The sequence below is a fragment of the Pygocentrus nattereri genome, chromosome 16 (assembly GCF_015220715.1).
Source record: "Pygocentrus nattereri isolate fPygNat1 chromosome 16, fPygNat1.pri, whole genome shotgun sequence".
In the NCBI taxonomy this organism is placed as follows: Eukaryota; Metazoa; Chordata; class Actinopteri; order Characiformes; family Serrasalmidae; genus Pygocentrus; species Pygocentrus nattereri.
In genome coordinates, this window is record NC_051226.1 from 35,447,210 (window position 1) to 35,472,278 (window position 25,069).

General features: G+C 41.1%; 1 protein-coding gene across 1 annotated transcript in view; it reads right to left on the reverse strand.

Moving 5' to 3' along the window:
• LOC108439007 (pyroglutamylated RF-amide peptide receptor) overlaps positions 1-23,119 on the reverse strand; it is a 38,089-nt gene extending 14,970 nt beyond the window's left edge. The window contains exons 1-2 of the mRNA XM_017717173.2: positions 23,040-23,119; positions 8,041-8,527 (exon numbers count right to left, since the gene is read on the reverse strand). Of these exons, the coding sequence (XP_017572662.1) occupies positions 8,041-8,371 (331 nt within the window). The 5' untranslated portion in view covers positions 8,372-8,527; positions 23,040-23,119. The remainder of the gene's footprint in view (positions 1-8,040; positions 8,528-23,039) is intronic.
• Between the last annotated feature and the right edge of the window lie 1,950 nt (positions 23,120-25,069).

Here is a 25,069-nt window from a genome sequence, read left to right on the forward strand (position 1 = left end):
CAGATTTCCAGACGGAGAAGCGTGATTGGTCACTCCAGAGAACACGTCTCCACTGCTCTAGAGTCCAGTGGCGGCGCTTTACACCACTGCATTCCACACTTTGCATTGCCCTTGGTGATGTAAGGCTTGGATGCAGCTGCTCGGCCATGGAGACCCATTCCATGAAGCTCTCCATGCTGTTCTTGAGCTGATCTGAAGGCCACATGAAGTTTGGAGGTCTGTAGTGATTGACTCTGCAGAAAGTCGGTGACCTCTGCGCACTATGCCCCTCAGCATCCGCTGACCGCTCTGTCATTTAACTGTGGCCGACCACTTCGTGGCTGAGTTGCTGTCGTTCCCAGTCGCTTCCACTTTGTTATAATCCCACTGACAGTTGACTGTGGAATATTTAGTAGTGAGGAAATTTCACGACTGGACTTGTTGCACAGGTGGCGTCCGATCACGGTACCACGCTGGAATTCACTGAGCTCCTGAGAGCGACCCATTCTTTCACTAATGTCTGTAGAAGCAGTCTGCAGGCCGAGGGGCTCGGCTTTATACACCTGTGGCCATGGAAGTGACTGGAACACCTGAATTCAGTTATTTGGATGGGGGAGTGAAAACTTTTGGCAGTATAGTGAATGTGTGTGTCTGTGTGCGTATATAAGATAAACCACTTACATAAGGACGGGGAAATTTAAAGGAGGAAAGTAAGTGAAAAAAGTCCAAAGCTAGAATTCAATAATTTATTAGAAGATAAAGAGAAAACGGTAGACCAGGTTTCTTTTTTGGCAGAGGAGAAAAAAAAAGCCACTCAAATCCATAAGTGTTTCTGTCCATCCTTCCACTGTGAGAAGACAACTCAGTGCTGTGGGTCTGAAAGGATGTGTAGCTGCCAAGATTCACTTAAGACAAAAAGGGATTTTTGTAGAAAAAGATGAGAAAATATAATAGAAAATATAGCTGTACATATACAGGAACCCATATCCCCCGCCCCCCCACCCCCCAAAAAACCCCCCAGACACAGACAATAAATAGACAATAAAACATGACAGCATGTATTATATTCTTGGCAGTTTGGAGGAGAAAAAATGTAAGTTAAATGTCCAATGGGAATGCCACAGTTTATCCATCGGCGCTAAAGGTGTCCAGTGAAAGGTCCCATACCTTTTATACTTCTTTTACATTTTAAAAAGCCATGTTTTAAACGAGGGAGGAAATTCAGATTCCCAGTCTCTATGAATAATCCTTTTTGCCATAATCCTGCCAAACATTAATGCCTTCTATTGTATATATAGTAAGGAAAGTGAGGTGACTGAGTGACCTGTCAGAGCCAGTAGTGTATCAGGAGAAATTTCTCTGTTGTACACTCCTGTAACGTTTGCACAGGGAAGCAGACGTTGTGTCACGGTGTCCTCTTTTTTCTGTCATGCCCTCCATCTCTGCTTCCTGTGGGCGCAGCTCCTGTCGCCTTGTTCTCCAGTCTCTGCCTTAACACAGGTTCCCATTAAATTAAATAAATGACCCATGAAACATGAATATGAAACTTAAACTTGATAGATTAATTAACTGTATTTGTAACATTACAGCATGTAATCACAATGAAAGTGAAATAAACTAATTTAACAACACTAATTAAAGTGCAAGAAGGCTTCAAAATGTTTTTCTATAGCCGCCTCTACCCCAGCGTGGGGGCTGTTAACTCTGCAAGTCCAAAACAAACTATATAATACGTGACATTCAAGTCCATCCTAGATGAAATCTTGCTGTGTCTGGAAGTCAAAAGGTTCAAATAAGGCTTCAAATGTAAAAAAAAAAACTTTTTCCCATGCAAAATAACTTCGTTTACAAAAGCTTTAAACTGCAGTGCAGCGTTTTTCAGAACTCAACTTGTTTCATTGGTTTATTTTCACTCCCATGCTGTTGAAAGTTTTGGTCTCTTTTTTTTTTTTTTGCCTCGCCTTCTTTACACTCTCTCTGCTGCGCCATCATTCAATATGTTTCAATATGTTTCATCATTCAATATGTCAACATTACAGTACAGAAAGCAGTCGTGGCAGATAATGGAAGCAATGCTGCCCCCACACTTCATGTATTCTGTTGCAGTTACACATTAATTAGGCGTCACACAAATTCTATGTTGACACATTTTATCATGACATTGTCGATTATGTTGAATCATTGCAGCTTCACTAAATACTTAAAAAAGAACAATATTATATTTAGTTGTTGACCTCTACTGGTTCAAAGCCCAGAGCAACTGTCCACTAAGGTCCACTAATTTCTCATTTCCAGCCTAGTGATCCAGAACATCCATCACTATTGTGCTAAAGTGCTTTTCAGCACCAACCTTACACTACTTAGTCTTCTCTTACGGATGAAAATGAAGCACAAATTAGGTGTTTGGCTCAGGCTGGGTCATTATTGGAAAAGGTCAGATGATCTTTCAAATGTCAAATGAAATGAAAGGAGGAACTTGCAAATACCATAATCCATGTTATTTCTGCTGGCAGGCTTGCGACTGCTTTGTCGTCCTGATAATAGTAGCAGTAATGTAATTGGGGCACAGCATGATTTGTCAATCACTCGTCTTATTATGGTAGTTACATGAAATATTAGGGAACTAACTGATTTGACTACCTGAAATGTTTAATCAATTCATGCAAAGGCCCATGCTGGTCTTTCACTTTAGTGTGGCTGCCAAGAGAGGCTGGCAGACAAGAAACATCTCACATACAAAGTCAAGCCATGTTGTCATGTCAGAGTTTGAGAGCGTTCGCTCTTGTTCAGAAGCAGTTGTGAGAGATTACGATTTAAGCTGTCAACTGGCGCTAACTGTCCACTGTGGTTATTACAAGTTGTTCTTCAACAGGGAGACTAGCTGCTTAAATTTCAAATGAAGTTGATATAAAAACGTCACAATTGAAAATGTCACGTTTCAGTTAGTGGTTTTCTCTTCTCCATTTCCTTCTTTTAAATAAAGTGATGAGATGAACAGCACCTGAATCTTAAACATATTTGAGCATATGGGGCACATATGACAGCATCTTCGTAATAACTTTTTAATAAATGTGCATCACAATGATCTCATGCTCTGGGTGAGAAAGAAGAGGACCTAACCCTAACCCTTTAATGATCTGTTATTCTCTAGCTGCACATTAGGGCTGGGCGATAAAATGATAACGATAATTATCGCAATATAACTTTCCACGACTGAACAATAAGAAATGTTCGATAAATTATCAATATAATATCCCATTCTCACACCACGCTCTAGTGAAGGCCCTGGTGGAGTTTTCTACCGCAAGGAAAGAGACACTACTCTGCTATCGCCAGGAGAGGGCACACTTCTGAGTTTTTCATCATGACTAGAGAGGGAAGGGGCGATGAGTAAAATGAGTCGCTAGATAGACTTTAGCAACATCTGATTCGTTAAGTTATACAGTCCTTGTTTAGGTGGAGCGACCGGCGATCTGTTCTCCTGTGACCAAGTGTGAGTGACGAGATCAGTGGCGTAACTAAACCGTCCTAAAGTGAACTTAACTCTTTCTGTACATCCTAACCAGCTTCAGCTCCACACACCTAAAGCACTGTTACAGCACTCAGTCATATCTGAGCATTAGTGCATTCACAAACAATGAAAGGGAAAGAAAGACGTGGGTTCATGTGAGTTAAAGACCTGATTTAAACGAAAGTAAACTGAGGAAGCTGTGAGGCATTGGAGAGCAGGAGAGCACCATCATCCCAGGATAGCTGTTTTTAGCAACTGGCTAACTTGAAGCAGCGCTACGTTAATTGGCGACGGCCACTTCTTTGGTCCATGTCCTTGGATTCAGCCTCGGTCTCCTCTGGCCGTGCTCGGACGTATCATTCGAAACCAATAAGCTTCTTCCAATTTTTGTTACAGAAACATCAGCCTGAATGTTTGCGTCTCAAGCAGCCCGAAATGATGAGGAACGTCGAGTTGGACTGATGTTAAAGACTGAGCCACATTGCCGCAGATCGCATATGGATTGGATTTCGGTACCACATATGAAAGCGTCTCAAATCGGAATTGAAAATGTCAGATTCAATGCATTTTTGCTGTTTACACTGACACACAAACACAGACACACATCTGTGCCACAGAGAAAAAGATTGGATTTGGGCCACTTTTACCTGCTGTGTAAACGTAGCCTTACAGTCTGGGTTAATGTTACTGAGAGAGCAGAAGGAGCCACTGGATTCTCAGTGAAATGATCGCCGATTTAGCCTTTAGCATAGCAGCCCAATAGCCAGGCCTGTGCGTCAACTAGTCCCATCTGTGTGCCTCTGTCAGTCAGCTGTGTCACTCAGCAGTGCGGTCTCACTGAAAGTCACTGACAGCGTCAGCGTGAATGACAATGATATTTACTGGAGTGATGCTCAGAGATGCAGCGCGAGTGACGGGGAGCACAGGTGAGACAAAAAACCTGAGGTGTGAAATAACATTCATCTCCACTTTTGAGCCTGAGAAGCTTCTGTGTGCTGATGTGTAAACACCACGGGTTTATCTGTTTACTGTTCAGCTCTGTTTTTAATTGTTCTGTACAATAAAGTGTTTTACACTTACTTGAGTTGTTAAACATGCTTATTACTAATTATATAACAGTAAATACTAAATACACAGTAAATAAACAAAAAATAAGTTTACTTAAGCATCAAATAACTATAACAAGTAAAGGCATCTAACCAAACTGAGTGTTTTACTTGTGATCAGAACATATATTTCACCTGAGAAAGTCAAACATTAAAGAGTGTTTAATTTTGATTAATTGGAGTTCACACCTGCTAATACTCAGCTGTACATCTATTGCTCCATTTGTATTGTCCAGGGAGATGTAACTCATGTTCCATAGACAATTTATCATTTGCAAACATCTCTAAAGATAATAGAAATCTGACCCTCACCCAAACCAAAAGACATAATCCTATAAAAATAAAAAAATCCTCAAAATTCTAATCCTGACCCTAATTCTATCACGTCTTCTGAGGATGCGAGTGAATTATCTTCTATAGCAGGGGTCTTTATTTAAAATTCAGTAAGGTCCAGTTAGAGAAAATTTCCTCAAGCGAAGGTCCAGAACATCATGATGTCTAACTTGCATCATGACTCAGTGCCATATATTTGTTTACCGTGGGAAACCTCTTTAGAATCAGTTAAATTCCTAGACACAGTTCATATACATTGGAATGTCTTTTTCACCACAGTGAGATTACAAATTGAAGGGAACCTATGAAAGGTGGTATCTTATAGCGAGCTGAGTGGTGAAAGGGTTACATACTGTTTACTGAAGTAGACGAGTCGGAATATCAACATCTTATACAGTCAAACAACTGAACATCAGATCAAATAAAGTCCAGTTCATTAATATGTAAACAAAATTTATAGTGAAATAACTTCCCTCTGACTCACTTTCTTCTCCGACTGCTGTTTCTCTCCTCACCCCTCCCCTGTGCGTGGCGTCACTCCCTCGAGACTCAGTGCTCATCGTAATGCACAGATCTGATTGGCTGAGAAGCATCACATGTCATACTTACAAAGCATGCGATTGGTCTGTGAGTCTCCCGGGCTGCTACAGCCACCGTAAAGGCTAGAAAAGCTATGCGGATTAAAACAGGACCACCCCGTCGAAATTAAATAATTCCCCATAGTTTATCGGTTACAGGTTCAGGTCCACACAGGACAGCGTCTGGGTCCGGACTCGGACCGCGGTCCACCTATTAGTGACCTCTGTTCTATTGTCATCATATCTTTATCAGTACAATGATGATTTTTGCATATGAGACCTAAACATTGAGCCAGACCTTCTTTTTGAGCCGTTAATATGTGTAATGTGGTATGAAAAAGTCCCGATGCCTCGGACAGAGTGACTCACAGCAGCGCATGCACACCAAATTTTAGTGTTTTTTTCCCCTCCTGACTCATTAATGCTACAATTTTAACAAAAGCGTTAAAAATCAGAGCGTCGCCGTCTCCAGTCTCGGTCTCTTTTCTACCGCTCTAATGCGCTAACGCTATTCTTCCTAATACACAGACACACGTTCAGCTCTGTCTCCTTATTATTCACCACTATCACTGTAATTTTATCAGATGAGATTTCATGAGCATAAACGCGCAAAGGTAATAAGAGGGGACGGCGGAGATCGCGTCTGCAGCATCTGGGGGTTTAAAACGCTGTTAGAATAAAAAAAACAGGTGAAAGCGCCATGTTCAGTAGATCAATGTAGCATTATTATGCCAGTTACAGTGAACTACGCTGCCCAACACTGCACAAAATAATATAACAGTATTTCAGAGATTTGGTCTAGTTAGACTGTTTCTGTAATACTGCTTTCTTTAATGATAAGATTATGAACGTAGGAACTGTTGTGCTGTAATAGCTTCTGAAGCTGTCATGGTGACTAAGCAAGCAGGATAAAATTTCAGCCTTAAGAAGTTTCCATAATATTGTCCCAGGAGGATAAACCTTGAAAAACAAGGTACAGGGGCAATGCGCTAAACAAGAGGCAGTTACAATAATTACTGTAAATACACACTGACTAGTGGATGATAATGTGGGTAACAGTCACTGAGTTCATGCAGGTGAATTCTGAATAAGTCAGAGGATTCAGTGAACGGACAACACAGAAAAGTAAGGAATAAAGAAATGAAGGTTGGACCTAAACAACTGACGACTGGTCGATTGGTGATTGATGACTGTTATCGCTGTTCTCATATCCCTGTTAGATAACATGTCTGAAGCCTGTCCTGTAGCAGAAAAGGTCAGAGACCTGAGCCTTGAACGCCTTATGCTTATTATTAATCTCGACATTAATATTCTGAAAGTGCTATGAAACCAATGTGTAAGTTATGTTAGGAGAGTTTAAGTGTGGGTCTACATACAGGGCCAGTTTAACAGGCATGGATTCCGCCTAGTCTTGGACTAAACTGCAGAGCCAGTAGTGAACCACCACTGGAAAAAGTTATGACGCATGCATTTTCACACTGCACATAGTACAAGGATCTGCATATCGTCCCGCGGTTGTCAGGACAAAACCTCTTATCTCCATTTTTTGACATTTTTCAGTTTTTTACATAATTTGAAATGACCCATCGCCCTTTACATTGTGTGCCAATTTCATGATGAATGGAGCAAAGGAAATGACCCAAAATGACTTGGGAAAAATTCTGGTTCCATTGACTTGCATTAAAAATGAAGTAGGTTTTTTCTTTCTCCTGTAAAAACACACCCTGCCTTTCCCAACTGTTCCTAACTGTTCCTAACACCCCCAACACTCTGCCTTTCGAAACATGCTTAGGAGGTAAAATAAGATTTCGTAATAGAAAATTCACATACCCTCAAAGCAAGTGTATGAAACTGCTGAACAGCATATGAAATGTCAGTAAGGCTCTTTATCTGCTTGCTTACCCCCTTTTACAAAACATGCTATCATTTCCATCATAACCGGAACTCGATATTTTTTATCTTATTTTTTATTTTTAGTATTATATATATATATATATATATATAGTGTCTACATAGCAACAAGTAACAAACTGTAAAAATCGTTAAGTACTTGAAGTTAATTACTTGCTTGTTAATTTTCTTCTTGTTACTTCTTTTATTTTTCTTGAGAGCCTTGCTCACCCCCTTTGCTGGAGTAACACTGAGAATTTCCGTGCTGTGGGACTAAGATTATCTTAATCTTATCATAGCGACCACGCAACGTGAAACTTTCTTCTCTATTTGATGTTCTCAAATGGAACCTAAATGATGGAAATACAAGCCTGGAGGTGAATGTCTTGCCCCAAGTATCTACTTCAATTTAAGCCCTGAATAATCAGTGTGCTATCTGTGCAACTTCAGATAACTAGTATTATAGTGTCATATACAAATCATTTGAAAATTAGCTTCAACTTGGATCTGCATAAAGGGGTTTACTTTCGTGTTTGTTCACGTTGATCTACGCCACGGAAACAGATGCTCACTAATCACACCATGATAGTTAAGACTGTATAGTATCTTATGATGACAGTTTATTTTTATGTGCTCAGCTTACCTGCCAGCCAGTTGGCGAAGAAGTGCTGAAGCATGGAGGAAGGCACACACACAATGGCAATAAGGAGGTCACTGAGTGCCAAGGAGCAGATGAAGAAAGTTCTGGGGGACTGCAGAGCCTTCTTACGGCACAGAAGAACCAGCACAGCCCCGTTTCCCACCACGGCAAGGCCAAAGATGAGCACGTAGAGCAGGCCGATTACAGGCAGCAAGGGTCCTGGGAGCCTGGGCACTGCCACTAGAGGAGGGATGGAGTACTCCTGGATGAACTGCCACCGAGAGAGGTTAGATGCCTCCAGCATCAGGTCTAGGAGCTGAGAGGTAAGATTCATGTTTGCAGAGACTGACGCCACTTTGGTTAGGAACTCAGGCTTTGGTGTGGAGGAGATGTAAACATTTACTCGTTCCAAGTCCAGGTGAAAACGTGAAGGATGCACGATGAACAGCTCGGAGGTCGTATCTCACAATTCATCTTGACGGTGCTTTGCCTGCAAATAAAAAAAAAACTGGCATGTCAGGTGTTACATTACACACAGATGGAGATATGAGAAAATAGGAAGGGAATATTGAAATATTATAGTGTATTAATATTTATCACCCCTAATGACACACTCATAAAAATGGTGGTTCTTCACATGTTCTTTAGCAATGAAAATGGTTCTATATAGAATCATTCTTTGAGAACACTCAAAGAATCTTTTGCATGATTAAAGCGTTCTTTGCATCACTAAATGGTTCTTCAGATTAATGGAGAATGTGCTGGAGATGCCTCTATACAGAACATTTTTGAAAAGGGTTCTGTACAGCACCAAAAAATATTCCTCTATTGTTATGATGTCAAGCCTGTGACAATAAAAGAGCCAATTTGTGTGCTACATAGAACCCTTGTCAAAAATGTATCCTATATAGAACCATCTTCAGCACATTCTCCATTAATCTGAAGAACCATGTAGCGACGCAAAGAACTCTGTAATCGTGCAATGGATTCTTTGAGTGTTCATGGATCTATATAGAACCATTTACTCCACTAAAGAATCATCTTTTTAAGTGTGTAGCCTTAATATATGTTGTGACAAACCTGCTGACAAACTGAGGATCCTCTTTATCAACAGTCGTGGTACCTTTCTTAAATAAACTGCTTCAAAACCAGTAACAAAGGATAAGACACATACAGTGGTGTGAAAAAGTGATTGCCCCCTAAACCTAATAACTGGTTGGGCCACCCTTAGCAGCAACAACTGCAACCAAGCGTTTGCGATAACTTGCAATGAGTCTTTTACAGCGTTCTGGAGGAATTTTGGCCCACTCATCTTTGCAGAATTGTTCTAATTCAGTTACATTAGAGGGTGTTCGAGCATGAACGGCCTTTTTAAGGTCACACCACAACATCTCAATAGGATTCAGCTCAGGACTTTGGCTAGGCCACTCCAATTCAGTGGTGGACTTGCTGGTGTGTTTAGGATCATTGTCCTGCTGCAGAACCCAAGTTCGTTTCAGCTTGAGTTCACGAACAGATGGTCGGACATTCTCCTTCAGGATCTTTTGGTAGACAGCAGAATTCATAGTTCCATTTTTCACAGCAAGTATTCCAGGTCCTGACGCAGCAAAACAGCCCCAGACCATCACACTACCACCACCATATTTTACTGTTGGTATAATGTTCTTTTTCTGAAATGCAGTGTTTCTTTTACGCCACATGTAATGGGACACACACCTTCCAAAGAGTTCCACTTTTGTCTCATCGGTCCACAGAATGTTTTCCCAAAAGTGTTGGGGATCATCAAGATGTGTTTTGGAAAAATTGAGACGAGCTCTAATGTTCTTTTTGCTCAGCAGTGGTTTTCTTGTGGGACCCTGCCATGCAGGCCATTTTTGCCCAGTCTTTTTCTGATGGTGGAGGCATGAACGCTGACCTTAACTGAGGCAAGTGAGGCCTGCAGTTCTTTGGACGTTGTTGTGGGGTCTTTTGTGACCTCTTGGATGAGTCGTCGCTGCGCTCTTGGGGTAATTTTGGGCGGCCGGCCACTCCTGGGAAGGTTCACCACTGTTCCATGTCTTCGCCATTTGTGGATAATGGCTCTCACTGTGGTTCGCTGGATTCCCAAAGCTTTGGAAATGGCTTTATAACCCTTTCCAGACTGATAGATCTCAATTACTTTCTTTCTCAATTGTTCCTGAATTTCTTTGGATCTCGGCATGATGTGTAGCTTTTAAGGATCTTTTGGTGGACTTGTGTCAGGCAGCTCCTATTTAAGTGATGTCTTGATTGAGAACAGGTGTGGCAATAATCAGGCCTGGGTGTGGCTAGAGAAATTGAACTCAGGTGTTAAAAACCACAGTTATAGTATGTTTTAACGAGGGGGGGCAATCACTTTTTCACACAGGGCCATGATGGTTTGGATTTTTTTTCTCCTTTAATAACAAACACCTTCATTTACAAATTGCATTTTGTGTTTACTTGTGTTGTCCTTGACTATTGTTTAAATTGGTTTGATGTTCCGAAACACTTAAGTGTGACAAGCATGCAAAAAAACAGGAAATGAGGAAGGGGGCAAACACTTTTTCACACCACTGTAAGCTGCTTAAACCAGGGACAGTGAACAGGCTCGTGTTTCAGATGAGAAGCTTTAAGCCAACTTTGCTCTTGGTACGGTTTGATAATACTTGCTGTAGGTTTAAAAAAAGGGGACAGCACAAAATCAAATTTACAGTTTTCTACTTTCACTAGATGTAGCAGATCAGCCAAGACATGCTGGGAGTCCAACTTTAGTTCAGAACTGGACTAACTGGTCTAATATCGCTAATAAACATTAGAACTCTAATCTAGAGATGAACTTTTGTGGACACTGTGACCGTGACTTACTGTGAATTTATCGGCCTGACTAACGTTCGCAACTAATTTTAAGCATTTTTCCCAGCATCAGAATCGGCACTTGAATTAGTTTCGTTGCCGATGAAAGCATTTTTTGTTATGTATGTGCTTATATGATGCAACAACACTTCAGTACTCTGGCCCAATATCCACGTTTACATGCAGCCTAATAATCCACTAATAATCCGACTAATAGCTCAACTGGAATAGTATACATCCATATATGCTTCAATCAGAATATTCTAGTCCGATTGAGGCCATTCAGAATACCATTTCTATCTGGTTGAATGAGGTGGGTAATCCTGAAAATAACCTTTTAAATACAAAAATAACAGACATGTAAACACCTGTATCCGATTCTATTTCCAACCGTTTTGCGCATGTGCGTTTGAGTCACAGCAAAAGCAGAGACCTCATAAACTATGGAGTCAAATTAGGGTCTTTAATGGTGACGAGAAAAAAAATATATTGCAAATATAAGATTAGCATTTTGCATTTTACGTTCCTATTTTGTTTCTGCAATACTTTCCCTCTTTTGCGTTTCTTTCTTTTCTTTGCGCGTCACACTGCTTTTCTTTGCGTCTCGCCTTTTACGTTCATAATTTTTTTTCGCGCTTCTCTCTTTTCTTTGCTCCGGTTTTACCCTCTGTGTGGGGGCGGGGAAAGAGGCGTGGCCAAGAGCGAAAGGTGTTCGGTTTACTGGTATCATGGAAGACGGTCGCCCAGCTGGACCACAGATATATACACTTTATAGATTGATGGTAATAATCGACTTTTATAGACATTTTATCTAATTCGGTGGCTAGATTTGTTTTCACTGACTAAACTGTGCAGTGTGATCAGGGCTGTGAGAAGAGTAGGCTAGCTAGCTAACATGGAAAACATGGATACCAGTTCCACTATATAGCCAAATGGTTCCCACGGCGTCCACCACTGGATCCCAAACCGTGTTTCTTTAAACATATTATCTTGGTAAACGGTAAAGTGAGCTAATGAACTCCAGTAGGTTAATTACGAGCTAACTTCAGTTAGTTTGAGCAGTGGACTGGGCTGGTTGTAGCTGCTTTTAAGTCTTCAAGAAATGTTAAATGAAGACTTTTAATTCAGGAACCATAATTTAGGAGGTAAATGTGGAGGTAGTTGGTTGTTATTCATGGAGCGAGCTGGGCTAACCTTACTCTGTATAACACAATCCTGATGTCACTACGGCCACTCAGACTCTTATACATTAGCTGACCCAAAGCCTAAGTCAACAGGGAGGTCAGGTCCAGCAACCGAGACAACCCCTCCCACCCCCTCCTCCTTCTCCTGTTCCTCCTCCTCCTCAACCATGCCTAGCACAGGTCGATTATTACCATCAATCTATAAAGTGTATATATCTGTGGTCCAGCTGGGCGACCGTCTTCCATGATACCAGTAAACCGAACGCCTTTCGCTCTTGGCCACGCCTCTTTCCCCGCCCCCACACAGAGGGTAAAACCGGAGCAAAGAAAAAAGAGAAGCGCAAAAAAAAATTATGAACGTAAAAGGTGAGACGCAAAGAAAAGCAGTGTGACGCGCAAAGAAAAGAAAGAAACGCAAAAGAGGGAAAGTATTGCAGAAACAAAATAGGAACGTAAAATGCAAAATGCTAATCTTATATTTGCGATATATTTTTTTTCTCGTCACCATTAAAGACCCTAATTTGACTCCATAATAAACCAGCTCTGGCAAAAGTTTATAACATTCAACACGGCGGAGCAGAATCTGGTCTGCAGAGGAGACGAAGTTTATGCTCTGATCTTTAAAAGACAGTGGTGGGATGGACGTCCAGCTTATGTGTAAAAGTAATTAAAACCTAAAGCGTGCCAACTGAAACTCATCTGGACCTCACGTGATGTTCGCTGTAACATTTACTCTAAGAGGTTCTCCACGCTTGCACGTCACTTTGGATCGGATTACTTGTAATGCGCATGTAAATGAAGATTTTCCATCAGATTGTTTAATAGAGTGAGCACAAACACCTCAGTCGTAATTTTTAATCGGAATGTATTCAATCAAATTGGCAAAAATCTTTGCATGTAAACACAAGCAACATCCCAACCACAGTGCTACTGTCCGATATTTCTGTACAGTACAGTCTGTCTCAAAGTCAGGCAGTGCTGCTGGATTGGTATAAATGTGGACCATGTGTCGAGGTAATCCAGTCAAACATACTGCGTTTGTGAGAAACGTTGGAATAGACAAACACCTGCATTCATTTTAAAATACAAGAGAAAGGTAAGAACAAGCTGAGGTTGAACACAGTTGTCAAAAAGCACAGTTCACTCAGTCATAGAACAACGCTCACTCACTCTCACACACACAGTCCTTGAGATGATGACTGTCATCAGTATACTTTTCCGTTTTTGTTCAAGTGCGTGCAGCTTGAGCCCTGCCTGAAAAATCACCCTATATATATATATATATATATATATACACACACACACACATACACACACATACACACACACATACACACACACACACATACACACACACACCAATCAAGCATAACACTGTGATCACCTCCTTGTTTAAACGCTCATTGTCCATTTTACCAGGTCCACTTACTGTATAGCTGCACTTTGTAGTTCTACAGTTACAGACTGTAGTCCATCTGTTTCTCTGATATTTTGTTACCCCCTTTTACCTGTTCTTCAGTGGTCAGGACCCCCATGGACCCTCACAGAGCAGGTACTATTTGGCTGGTGGTGTGTTAGTGTGTGTTGTGCTGGTACAAGTGGATCAGACACAGCAGCACTACTTTTTGTTATAATGTTCTAATATTCATTTTATATTCATGTAATGTAAGTGTGAGTAAAAGTTGCCTACCTGGAAATTTTCACAGTTCAAACTCAAATTTATGATAAATAAATATCGGCCCCAAATATCAGTTTTCCGTATACTTGACTACTAATAAGAGATAGTGATATCCTGAAAAAGCATGTCGGGCAGCCACTTTAGACAACAGTGACTGTAATCACAAACCAGCTCAGGAGCAGGAGTGCTGATTGGGAATCTGTATTTGTGATAATGACTGTCATAATTACAGACAAATCTGATCCAAGATCAATGCTGCTTTGTGAACACCAGCCCAGCTCACAGCAAGTCTGTGATGCCTTAATAAAGACCTGCGTGTAGTTTGAGCAGTTTGAGAGACATTTTGGTGATGTGATTTTGCAAAAAACTGTTTGGGCTATTTAGGTGACTACTGAGTTCTGGCATTGATTTGCAACATTAGCCTCACAACTCCAGTTCTAAATCAAAGAAGTGCAATTTAGACTGTAAGGTTTTGTTCACAGAGGAAGTAAAAGTGGCCTAAATCCAATCTTTCTCTTTACATGAAACACAGAAATGTGTGAGTCAGTGTAAACAGATAAACACACTGAATTTGACATTTTCTATTCCGATTTGAGACGCTTTCATATGTGGTACTGAAATCTGATCCGAATCCGATCTGCAGCAATGCAACTCAATCTGAACAGCCAGATCGGAATTTATGCAACTTTTATATCAATCCAACTTGACATCTGTCATAATCTCACACAGCTAAGACTCATAAACATTAGGGCTGATGTTTCTGTACCAAAAAATTAGAAGAGATGTATTTCAGCCGCTCCGTGTTCTTCATGATGGCTCCTGGGATGCTGGCGAAGATCAAACTGAACCCTCTGGGAGCGACTGGCGTTCGTTGGCAGTCATGATTGTTTATCTCTGGATGAGCCACGTGAAGCACTGATTTTTTGCACATGCGGGTCAGTTTAGGAGCTGATCTGTTCAGACTGATGCTGCACACAGATCACATTTAAAAGATAATGTGAACAGCCAGATTAAAAAAATCAGATTTGGTGTGAAAATCAGATTTGGGCCACTTTCACCTGCTGTGTGAACATAGCCTAAATATGTCCACCGATCAGGTACATCTGGGGAAAGTAGAAAAATGGTTATACACCCTGCTGGTTAAAATAAAAAAATGGCTAAAGCTCACAGTGTAAAGCAGCCTAAAGGCTAATTTTACTCTAAGTAGCCTACTATTAATATTATTATTATTATTATTATTATTATTACTATGCTATTACAAATCATCGTACGCTTCATCTTTTTTGTTTTTATTAAGTTTGATGTAACCACACCATCACCATCAAGTTGTTTATGCCATTGTGCCCTGTATTGTGAAGGAAGCCATTCTGTATCCATCCATCCATCCATTTTCTACTCGGCTTCCCCCTCAGGGTCGCGGGGGGGTGCTGGAGCCTATCCCAGCGGTCACCGGGTGGAAGGCAGGATACACCCTGGACAGGTCGCCAGTCCATCGCAGGGCAGGCCATTCTGTATTTCTCAAGACTTATTAAAAAGTGCTGCCTCGCACTGCAAAGTGTTCTGAGGCCAGTGTATCAGGGATGATTATGAACATGGAGTAGACATTAAATGAAATTATACTCCCGTTCTCAAGTGTTCATCATAGCGCACCAGCTGGCATTGGAACTGCACACTGAAATTGTAAACTGTACTTGCATGAAACTGACAATCACAACAAACGGAAATTACTGTTCAACTAATTATTTAAGCTCTAATCAGAACAAGAAATCAGCACTGAGGTTTATTACTGGGAATTGATATTATCTACACTCACCGGCCACTTTATTAGGTTCAGTTGCTTGTTAACACTAATTGCTAATCAGCCAATCACACGGCCACATCTCAATGCATTTAGGCATGTAGAGGTGGTCAAGACGACTTGCTGAAGTGCAGACCGAGCATCAGAACGGGGAAGAAAGGGGATTTAAGGTGCTTTGAACGTGGCGTGGTTGTCGGTGCCAGACGGGCTGGTCTGAGTCCATGAAATCAGATGCAAATTGAAAAGGGGCACAGTGTGTTAAGAAAGACCCAAAGCCAGTCGGATTCACTCTGATTGATTTCGTCCTTGCTTACAAGTGACACCGTAATGGATGTTTGTGTTTCCATGTGCATGGATTTGGGCAGCTGGATCTGACTAAACTGAGCTGAAAACATCTTTTAGAGCTGCATCTGAAAGCTGAGACATGGAAAGGATGAGCTCATCTCTGAATGCAGACCCACCACAGTGAGTGTGGATGCACAGCTGAAGAAACCAAGCTTTCTCAAAGCATCTTTGCCTTAATGAGGCAGCACCCCCCCCCACCCCCCCACACCCTTTTAACTCTTGTTAAAAAGAGATAAAGACACCTGTAGGATCAAGATGGCAGGAAAGACTTAAGGCAGTATCCTACAGGTCCTTTTGAGCTCACTGTAGGGCCTGAGGTGCTACTCGGCTAAATTGGCTCATGACTCATGTGTGCAACATGCTGTGCAAGCAGCTCAATTCTCCGGAGCTTTCAAGGGCTGTCACTTATTTGTTTGGGCGTAGCATTTTTACCCCACACTACACGTGACAGTTTCTTAGAGACATATTAAAGGTTAAAGATTAAAATCTGGGCTTTAAAACCAGAGACCCTCCACTGAATGCTTTATGCATAATGTTGTGGTAATTGGTTGTGTGGTTCTGGATTGAAACGCTGAATTTTATTTTATTCTTATTTTATTTTATTTATTTTACTTTATTCTTACACACCTTATTTAGGTCAGGAAGGGTTCGGTAAGTAGCAACTCAGATGCTAGAAAATAAAAACATTAAACATTAAATCGTTAAAGTGTGAGTAACAAACTGCTTTGAAACGGATTAAAGCTCGAGGTGTGCAGATCAATAATTTTTATAGCCAATATCTTGACAGCATAATTGGCCACAGGACAGTTTTATTAGACATTTAAACTAAAAGCTCATGATGTGTTGGCTAAATGAACACATGGAACACACTAAGTACATTTCTTTATATTATCCACAATTATCTAACCTAAATAACTTGTGAAGTTTGAAATAAAGCAACTTATGTACTTGCTTTATTTCTCCATAAGTCCAAAATGAATCAAATTCTTGAAAAACTGACTTACACTGTTAACTTAAAGTTATTAAAGCTATTTGTTTGGAGAAAGAAGGTTTTGCTCTGACAACAGCCCAAGCTGGCACTTTCAGGCTACACTCAGTAAGATTTAGGGATTTGGAGACGTCCCTGGAGGAGACCTCTCTGTAATTGAGAAAAGTGTGGAAGAACATTCCGTAATGCAGCTGATCAGCGATCCGTCCCCTTTGATCCTGTGCGTGTGGCGTTAATACAGTGCATCCGGAAAGTATTCACAGCGCTCACTTTTTCCACATTTTGTTTTGTTACAGCCTTATTCCAAATTGAATTATATTAATCTTTTTCCTCAAAATTCTACACAAAATACCCCATTGTGACCATGTGAAAAAAGTTTTCTCGAGAGTTTTGAAAATTTATTAAAATTAAAAAACAAAGAAATCATATTTACATAAGTATTCACAGCCTTTGCCATGAAGCTCAAAATTGAGCTCAGGTGCATCCTGTTTCCACTGATCATCCTTGAGATGTTTCTACAGCTTAAATGGAGTCCACCTGTGGTTGATTGGACATGATTTGGAAAGGCACACACCTGTCTATATAAGGTCCCACAGTTGACTGCATGTCAGAGCGCAAACACCAAGCATGAAGTCAAAGGAATTGTCTGTAGACCTCCGAGACAAAATTGTCTCGAGGCACAAATCTGGGGAAGGATACAGAAAAATTACTGCTGCGTTGAAGGTCCCAATGAGCACAGTGGCCTCCATCATTCGTAAATGGAAGAAGTTCGGAACCACCAGGACTCTTCCTAGAGCTGGCCGGCCGTCTAAATTGAGCGATCGGGGGAGAAGGGCCTTGGTCAGGGAGGTGACCAAGAACCCAATGATCACTCTGTCAGAGCTCCAGCGTTCCTCCGTGGAGAGAGGAGAACCTTGCAGAAGGACAACCATCTCTGCAGCAATCCACCAATCAGGCCTGTATGGCAGAGTGGCCAGGCGAAAGCCACTCCTTAGTAAAAGGCACAAGGCAGCCCGTCTGGAATTTGCAAAAAGGCACCTGAAGGACTCTCAGACCATGAGAAACAAAATTCTCTGGTCTGATGAGACAAAGATTGAACTCTTTGGTGTGAATGCCAGGCGTCATGTTTGGAGGAAACCAGGCACTGCTCATCACGAGGCCAATACCATCCCTACAGTCAAGCATGGTGGTGGCAGCATCATGCTATGGGGATGTTTCTCAGCAGCAGGAACTGGCAGACTAGTCAGGATAGAGGGAAAGATGAATGCCGCAATGTACAGAGACATCCTGGATAAAAACCTGCTCCAGAGCGCTCTTGACCTCAGACTGGGGCGACGGTTCATTTTTCAGCAGGACAACGATCCGAAGCACACAGCCAAGATCTCAAAGCAGTGGCTTCAGGACCACTCTGTGAATGTCCTGGAGTGGCCCAGCCAGAGCCCAGACTTGAATCCGATTGAACATCTCTGGAGAGATCTGAAAATGGCTGTGCACAGACGTCTCCCATCCAACCTGATGGAGCTTCAGAGGTACTGCAAAGAAGAATGGGCAAAACTGCCTAAAGATAGGTGTGCCAAGCTTGTGGCATCATATTCAAAAAGACTTGAGGCTGTAGTTGCTGCCAAAGGTGGTTCTACAAAGTATTAAGCAAAGGCTGTGAATACTTATGTAAATATGATTTCTTTGTTTTTTAATTTTAATAAATTTTCAAAACTCTCGAGAAAACTTTTTTCACATGGTCACAATGGGGTATTTTGTGTAGAATTTTGAGGAAAAAGATTAATATAATTCAATTTGGAATAAGGCTGTAACAAAACAAAATGTGGAAAAAGTGAAGCGCTGTGAATACTTTCCGGATGCACTGTATGTATAATAGGGGTGTGAATTTCTTGGCACCTCACCATTCATTTCGATTATGATCCAGAGGCTGCAATGCGATTAGAAAACGATTATCGATACATCTTTATGCATCTATTTTCCATACAGGACTTCGTTTTTCTCGCTCTGTGAGGACTTGGTACTTTTAAAGCAAAGTATTGCGATGATCCATCATGAATTTACTTCCAATATCTTTAATAAATAAAACAAGCGGAAGTGACGTGGCAAGTGGACTGGAAGGCTCTCATTCACAGCTCTTGTGTGGAGCACACGAGACTTGAGATGAGTTAAAGTTTTAAAAACTAGCCGCTCTGATACAAACGGCACAGCTGTCATAGCTGCCAGTCACCTTCCATCCAACACTTAATAATCACATACGTGACTTCCTGACCTGAAGCTATGAAGCACAGTTTTGGGGAATATTGGATGAGGAGAGGCGGGAAATGGGTTTAGGGAATTTGAGCTGAGGGATTAAGGTTGCTGGAAGGTCCTTCTTTGTAACTAATGCACTCAGATATTGACCTCAGTATGCCGGTTCAATAACATACAAGAAGATAAATTTAGGATATTCATCTTAAAAAAAAAAAAAAACTTCAGTCTGCACCACGATTCAATTTGTACTGTGATAACAAGATGTTTGGTAACACAAACTCTATGGTCCGGTTTCCAGCCTAGTCTTGGACTAAACTGCCATGTCACAGGGAAACCAAACCTAAGACAATCTGAGAATCTTAGCTAGGGGGCAGCTTTGATCACACTAATTTCTAATCGCCTCTAATATCTTAATATTATTGAGGGCAGATTATCCAAACAGTAACACTATGGCCCAGTCCCATTTCACTCCTCGCCCCTACCTCTTAGCCCTTCACATCTAGGGGTAGGGTGTCACGACCGTCGTGAGATAGAGGGGTAGGGCGAAGTGTCAGGGCTAAACCTCTAAACAGAGACTTCAAACAGAGAGTCACGAGGAAAAAACGAAAAACCAGCAAGATGGCTGAACAAGACACCAGAGAAACCCACAAATGTGAGAATTTTCCTCGTTAAAAATGACAATAAACATCATATTATCTTAGTTTAATGTTGTTCTAATGTATGAGGCGCCGCAATATAACTGCTGCTACATTTAAGGTGGAACGGGAAATTTCGACGAGAAGTTGGTGAATATCTGACTTCAGCGTCATATCACTGAAGAATGAGTGGTGGGTGATGATAAAGAATTGCCCCCCTCTTTGAAGGCGTATGATCCCTAAATGTAACTAAAGCCCAGCAGTGAGGAGCTGAACTTTCCCCTCCTCTGCGGTCACTGCAGACGGGCAGGGTCGCCTACAGAGCGGCGCTGGTAGCCGTTAATGAAGTGATGCTCTTTTTATTTCAGGGTCCCATTTCAGAGGAAAGATCTCAACCACTGCCCCTCATAACTCAGTTCCAAGAGGCAAGGAGGCGCTCGAAAACAAGGGGCTCATATATTAACACTAACTACACTCACTGCTCACTTGATCAGGTTATAGATATAGACACTTCTATATAGAACCATGAGCACTCAGGGAACTGTCTGCATGATTAAAGGGTTCACTGCATCATGTAATGATTCTTCAGACTGATGGAGAACATGCTGTAGATGGTTGAAAAGAGTGGGAGCATTTCACGCTTTGCCCGTCTTACTTTCTGCCCAAACAGAAAACGGATGCTTTTAAGATCATATCTGACGATTTGGTCCGACTCTGAAGACGAGACGACACTAAATTCCCAAGCTGTCGTCGCCACTGAGCAGCTTTTCAGTCGGGCAGCTGTGACAGAAGGACAGAACCTGGAATCAGCCAGAAATGAACCCAGTACCATTCGCCAGACGTGCCGTCTGATCTTCAGACTCGGACCAAATCAGACTGAGCCATAAAACTGACCCAGAAAAGCTGCTCAGTGGAGACGACAGTTTGGGAATTTAGTGTAAGGAGCTGGAGAACGACCTGCCGGCTGAGCGGCGAGTGGGCGGAGCTCGTTACTCCAAGCTGCTCGTTAAGGAGCTCTAATTAGGAGGAAGGAACTGAACATTAAAACATATTAAACGCAGCGTTCACGGCCGGTTTATTCATTTCTCACTGTGTTTATTTAACTGCTGTATTAAAGCAGCAGAGACACTCCAGGAGTGAGTTATCACTATAACGTCATTTATGGTATTTCACAATAACACACTCCTCTCGTCCTCTACTGCTGAAATAAACGCCGTGATGACAGGAAAATATATTGTTTTCTTTTGTATTAGCAGGAAAGTTCATTAAAACAGCGAATGTTTGAAAAAGGTATTCATCTTTAGTGTCTTCGCTGTTAGGCAGCAAATGCATGAAACGTACGTGATTCGGTAAGTGAGCTAATCGTAATCCGAGTGATCGATTATTGTTGAAGCGATCAGCAGATTATTTGACTACCAGAGCAGTTTGTTTGTTTGTTCTCTACAGCACCTAAAAGGCTTCCTCTACTGTTACAGGCTCGACATCGTAACGATAGAGCCCTGCTACACAGAAACACGGCACGTTCTCCATCAGTCTGAAGAACCCTTTAATCACGCAAAGAGGTCTCCGAGTGTTTTTTCATGATTAAAGGGTTCTTTGCATCCTTTAAAGCTTCTTCAGCTTGACGGAGTATGTGTGTTATATCAGTCAACATAAGGGGTCAATCAGAGGAACGCTTTAATCATGGTTCTTCAGGTTCTATATAGAACCATTTTCTTTACTAAAGAACCCTTAAAGAACCATCTTTTTTAAGAGTGTACGGTAAGTGGAGCTGACAAAATGGGCAGTGAGTGTAGAACCAAGGTAACGTTAGGTGTACACATATAAAAGATGGTTCTTCAAGCGTTCTTTCCTAAATAAAATGATTCTATATAGAACCATTAACTCTTAAAGAATATTTTAATCATGCAAAGGGTTCTCTGATTGTCCGTGGCTCTATATAGAGCCATTTTCTTTACTAAAGAACCCTTAAAGAATCGTCTTTTTTAAGAGTGTACAGTAAGTGGAGCTGAAAAAATGGGCAGTGAGTGTAGAACCAAGGTAACGTTAGGTGTACACATTTAAAAGATGGTTCTTCAAGGGTTCTTTAGTTAAGAAAATGATTCTACATAGAACCATGAACTCATAAAGAAATATATGCATGATTAAAACATTCTTTAAGAGTTCATGGTTCTATATAGAACCATTGTCTTTACTACAGAACCCTTAAAGAACCATCTTTTTTAAGAGTGTACAGTAAGTGGAACTGAAAAAATAGGCAGTAAGTGTAGAACCAAGGTAACGTTAGGTGTACACATTTAAAAGATGGTTCTTCAAGGGTTCTTTAGTTAAGAAAATGATTCTACATAGAACCATGAACTCATAAAGAAATATATGCATGATTAAAACATTCTTTAAGAGTTCATGGTTCTATATAGAACCATTTTCTTTACTACAGAACCCTTAAAGAACCATCTTTTTTAAGAGTGTATGGTAAATAGAGATGATAAAATGGACAGTGAGTGTAGAACCAAGGTAACGTTAGGTGTACACACTTAAAAGATGGTTCTTCAAGGGTTCTTTCCTAAATAAAATGATTCTAAATAGAACCATTAACTCTTAAAGAACATTTTAATCATGCAAAGGGTTCTCTGAGTGTTCATGGTTCTATATAGAACCATTTTCTTTACTACAGAACCCTTAAAGAACCGTCTTTTTTAAGAGTTTACTGATAAAATAGACAGTGAGTGTAGAACCAGGGTAACGTTAGGTGTACACACTTAAAAGATGGTTCTTCGAGGGTTCTTTAGTTAAGAAAATGGTTCTACATAGAGCCATGAACTCTTAAAGAACATTTTAATCATGTAAAGCGTTCTCTGGGTGTCCATGGTTCTGTAAAGAGCCGTTTTCTTTACTGTAGAACGCTTTTTTAAGAGTGTGCGGTAACGGGCAGTGAGGGTGGCACCGAAGCCGCGGGCAGCGTTTATATTGTCACTCCTTCGACAACGATAATATCTCTTCAGAGCAGCTTTCGAGCCTTTTGTAGCGGCTCTAATTAGTATTACTGGTTGAGTTTTTATCACAAAAAAGGCGAATTCCTCATTAAACCGACTCAAATACAGCGTGGTTTACAGACAGCGGCTGAAACGACACGAGAGAAGTGAAGTTTTACCGTTTTTTCAGTAGCTCAGCCATTTTAGCAACTTTAGGCTCGACTTTCTCTCAGACGCCGGCAGGAATTAAAGCCACTTACTTCGAGCTCCTCGGCGAAAATAACTGCCTTTTCACTCACCCTGAGTCAAGAAAGCAGAAGAACCGACAGAGAGTCGTCTTTCTGAAGAAGAGTCGGAGTCAAACGTCGCTGTTTCGTCGTCCTCCTGTTTCTTTCCTTCAGTTTATTCCTCCCTCCGCTCTGAGGAGCTAACGGCTCTGACAGGGCGCGCGTGCTTCCCCTCTGCCTGAGAGACATTCAGAGCTTTGGCGCCAACAGTCGCCCGCCAGGAGGAGGAGCCAGCCGTCACCATGGAAACGCTAATCAATTATGGGAGGGGTGATGCTATATTTGAGCCCCCTCAGAATAAAACGAGCGAGTTTTTCACCAAAACGGGTCGATAAAGGACGTTTAAGTCCAATACTTTTCAGTGTGGCTTAATAAACACTGTATTCTACATGAATACTTTTTCAATGCATCCGAATAAAGTTAATCTTAGGCAAAGTCTAAAACTTCCAACCATTTACAGAACTGACCGCCCTTCGTTTATTTAATTTCCCGTCAAAACAGCTGTTGAAGATGAGTTATATTTATTTTATGATATTTCTGAAGAGATAAAAAAGCAAAATAACAAAGCTGGAGTTACAGACATACAGACCAATGGGACTCCTAACAACCACCCGGAAGGCCCGGGGCATGTTCAATCTGAAAAAGCTGCACACCGTTTTGCTACGGTTTCTGGGTTGAACAACATGTTCCGTTAAAACGGTGTGAAAAAGTGTCCAAGGGACTTTGAGGTATGTTTTCTCTCATTTGATGGGCATCACACATGTTAGAAGACACCTTTTGTATTAAGTATTAATGATGATTATTAAGTATTAATTATTAAGTAATGATCAAATTGTAACTCACTCTGGACAAGAGCATCTGTCAAAATGCTGTAAATGTAAAATGTAAATGTAAGTATTAAACGTTCCGGTCCTAGAACCTGATTGACTGAGCTTAGTTCGAAGCTCACGAGATACAATCACCTATGAAGAACAACTGAACTCTGCACCACAGCACAAAAAGCCCTTGTGATGTTAATGGAATAATCCTTGACTCTCAAGCTGCTCGCATGGCCCACCGAGTGTACTGATGAAGTAAGAACCCGTTTTCTTTAAACTGAGGGGCTGGTAACTGATGTTCTTATCTAGAACTAGGCTGGTCAGCTAGCTAACATGATAAAAAAACATCATTAATATTGTTGTGAATTTTCTCAATAAGCTGGCTATTATGGATCTTGGCCGCTACAGGGCTCCGGTCAGAGAGCACAGAGTCATCAAATATAGTTAAACTCGTTTACTGTTTAAATGAACAGCATCAGTAACGTTTGGAAGTAGCAGTTTCTGCAGATAAACACAGAAAACATATACATATACATAAGCGTAGTATTTCTAAATGATCACTGGATACAGTATTAACTGAACACAATAAACAGAATATAGAGAAGTAAATGGGCATAATTTTAGAAACTGATAAATAAACCCTCGAAAATGCCAGTAAGAAAGAACACAGTAACATGCTTCAGCACTGTTAAAGTCATGTAACTAGCTAAACAGGCTTCAGCAAGCTAGCTAGCTAAGCAGCCTCAAAGTAGGTATATTAACTCTGTTTACTTTGCATACTCTTACTCAAATAACCCAGTATAAGTACACACAAGAACTTGAGTACACTTTTAGTCAGCTGAATCCCCTAAAAGTCCAATTAGAGCTTAAATGAGCAGTTTAAGCGAGGAGCTGAAACTTACATCGTCTCTGACTGCTAACTGCTGCATGCAACTCTGGCAGCAAGAAGCACATGCATCAGAATAAAAGTCCCCCTCTAAACATAAGAATCCATGAGGTTTGGAACAGCTCAAGCACTACAATTATAAGTAACTAAACCAAACACTAATTATTAATTTAACAGTACGTCCAACATGAAGAATTCACAACAAATATCACAGGCTTGAATTAAAGTACTTACGGTATGATTAACTGTAAAACAGCAGAACTTTCATGTCCGTGTTTCAGTGTTCAGGAGTCATGTCAACCCCAGGCTGAATCCCAAACGTCTCCATACTCCCTAAA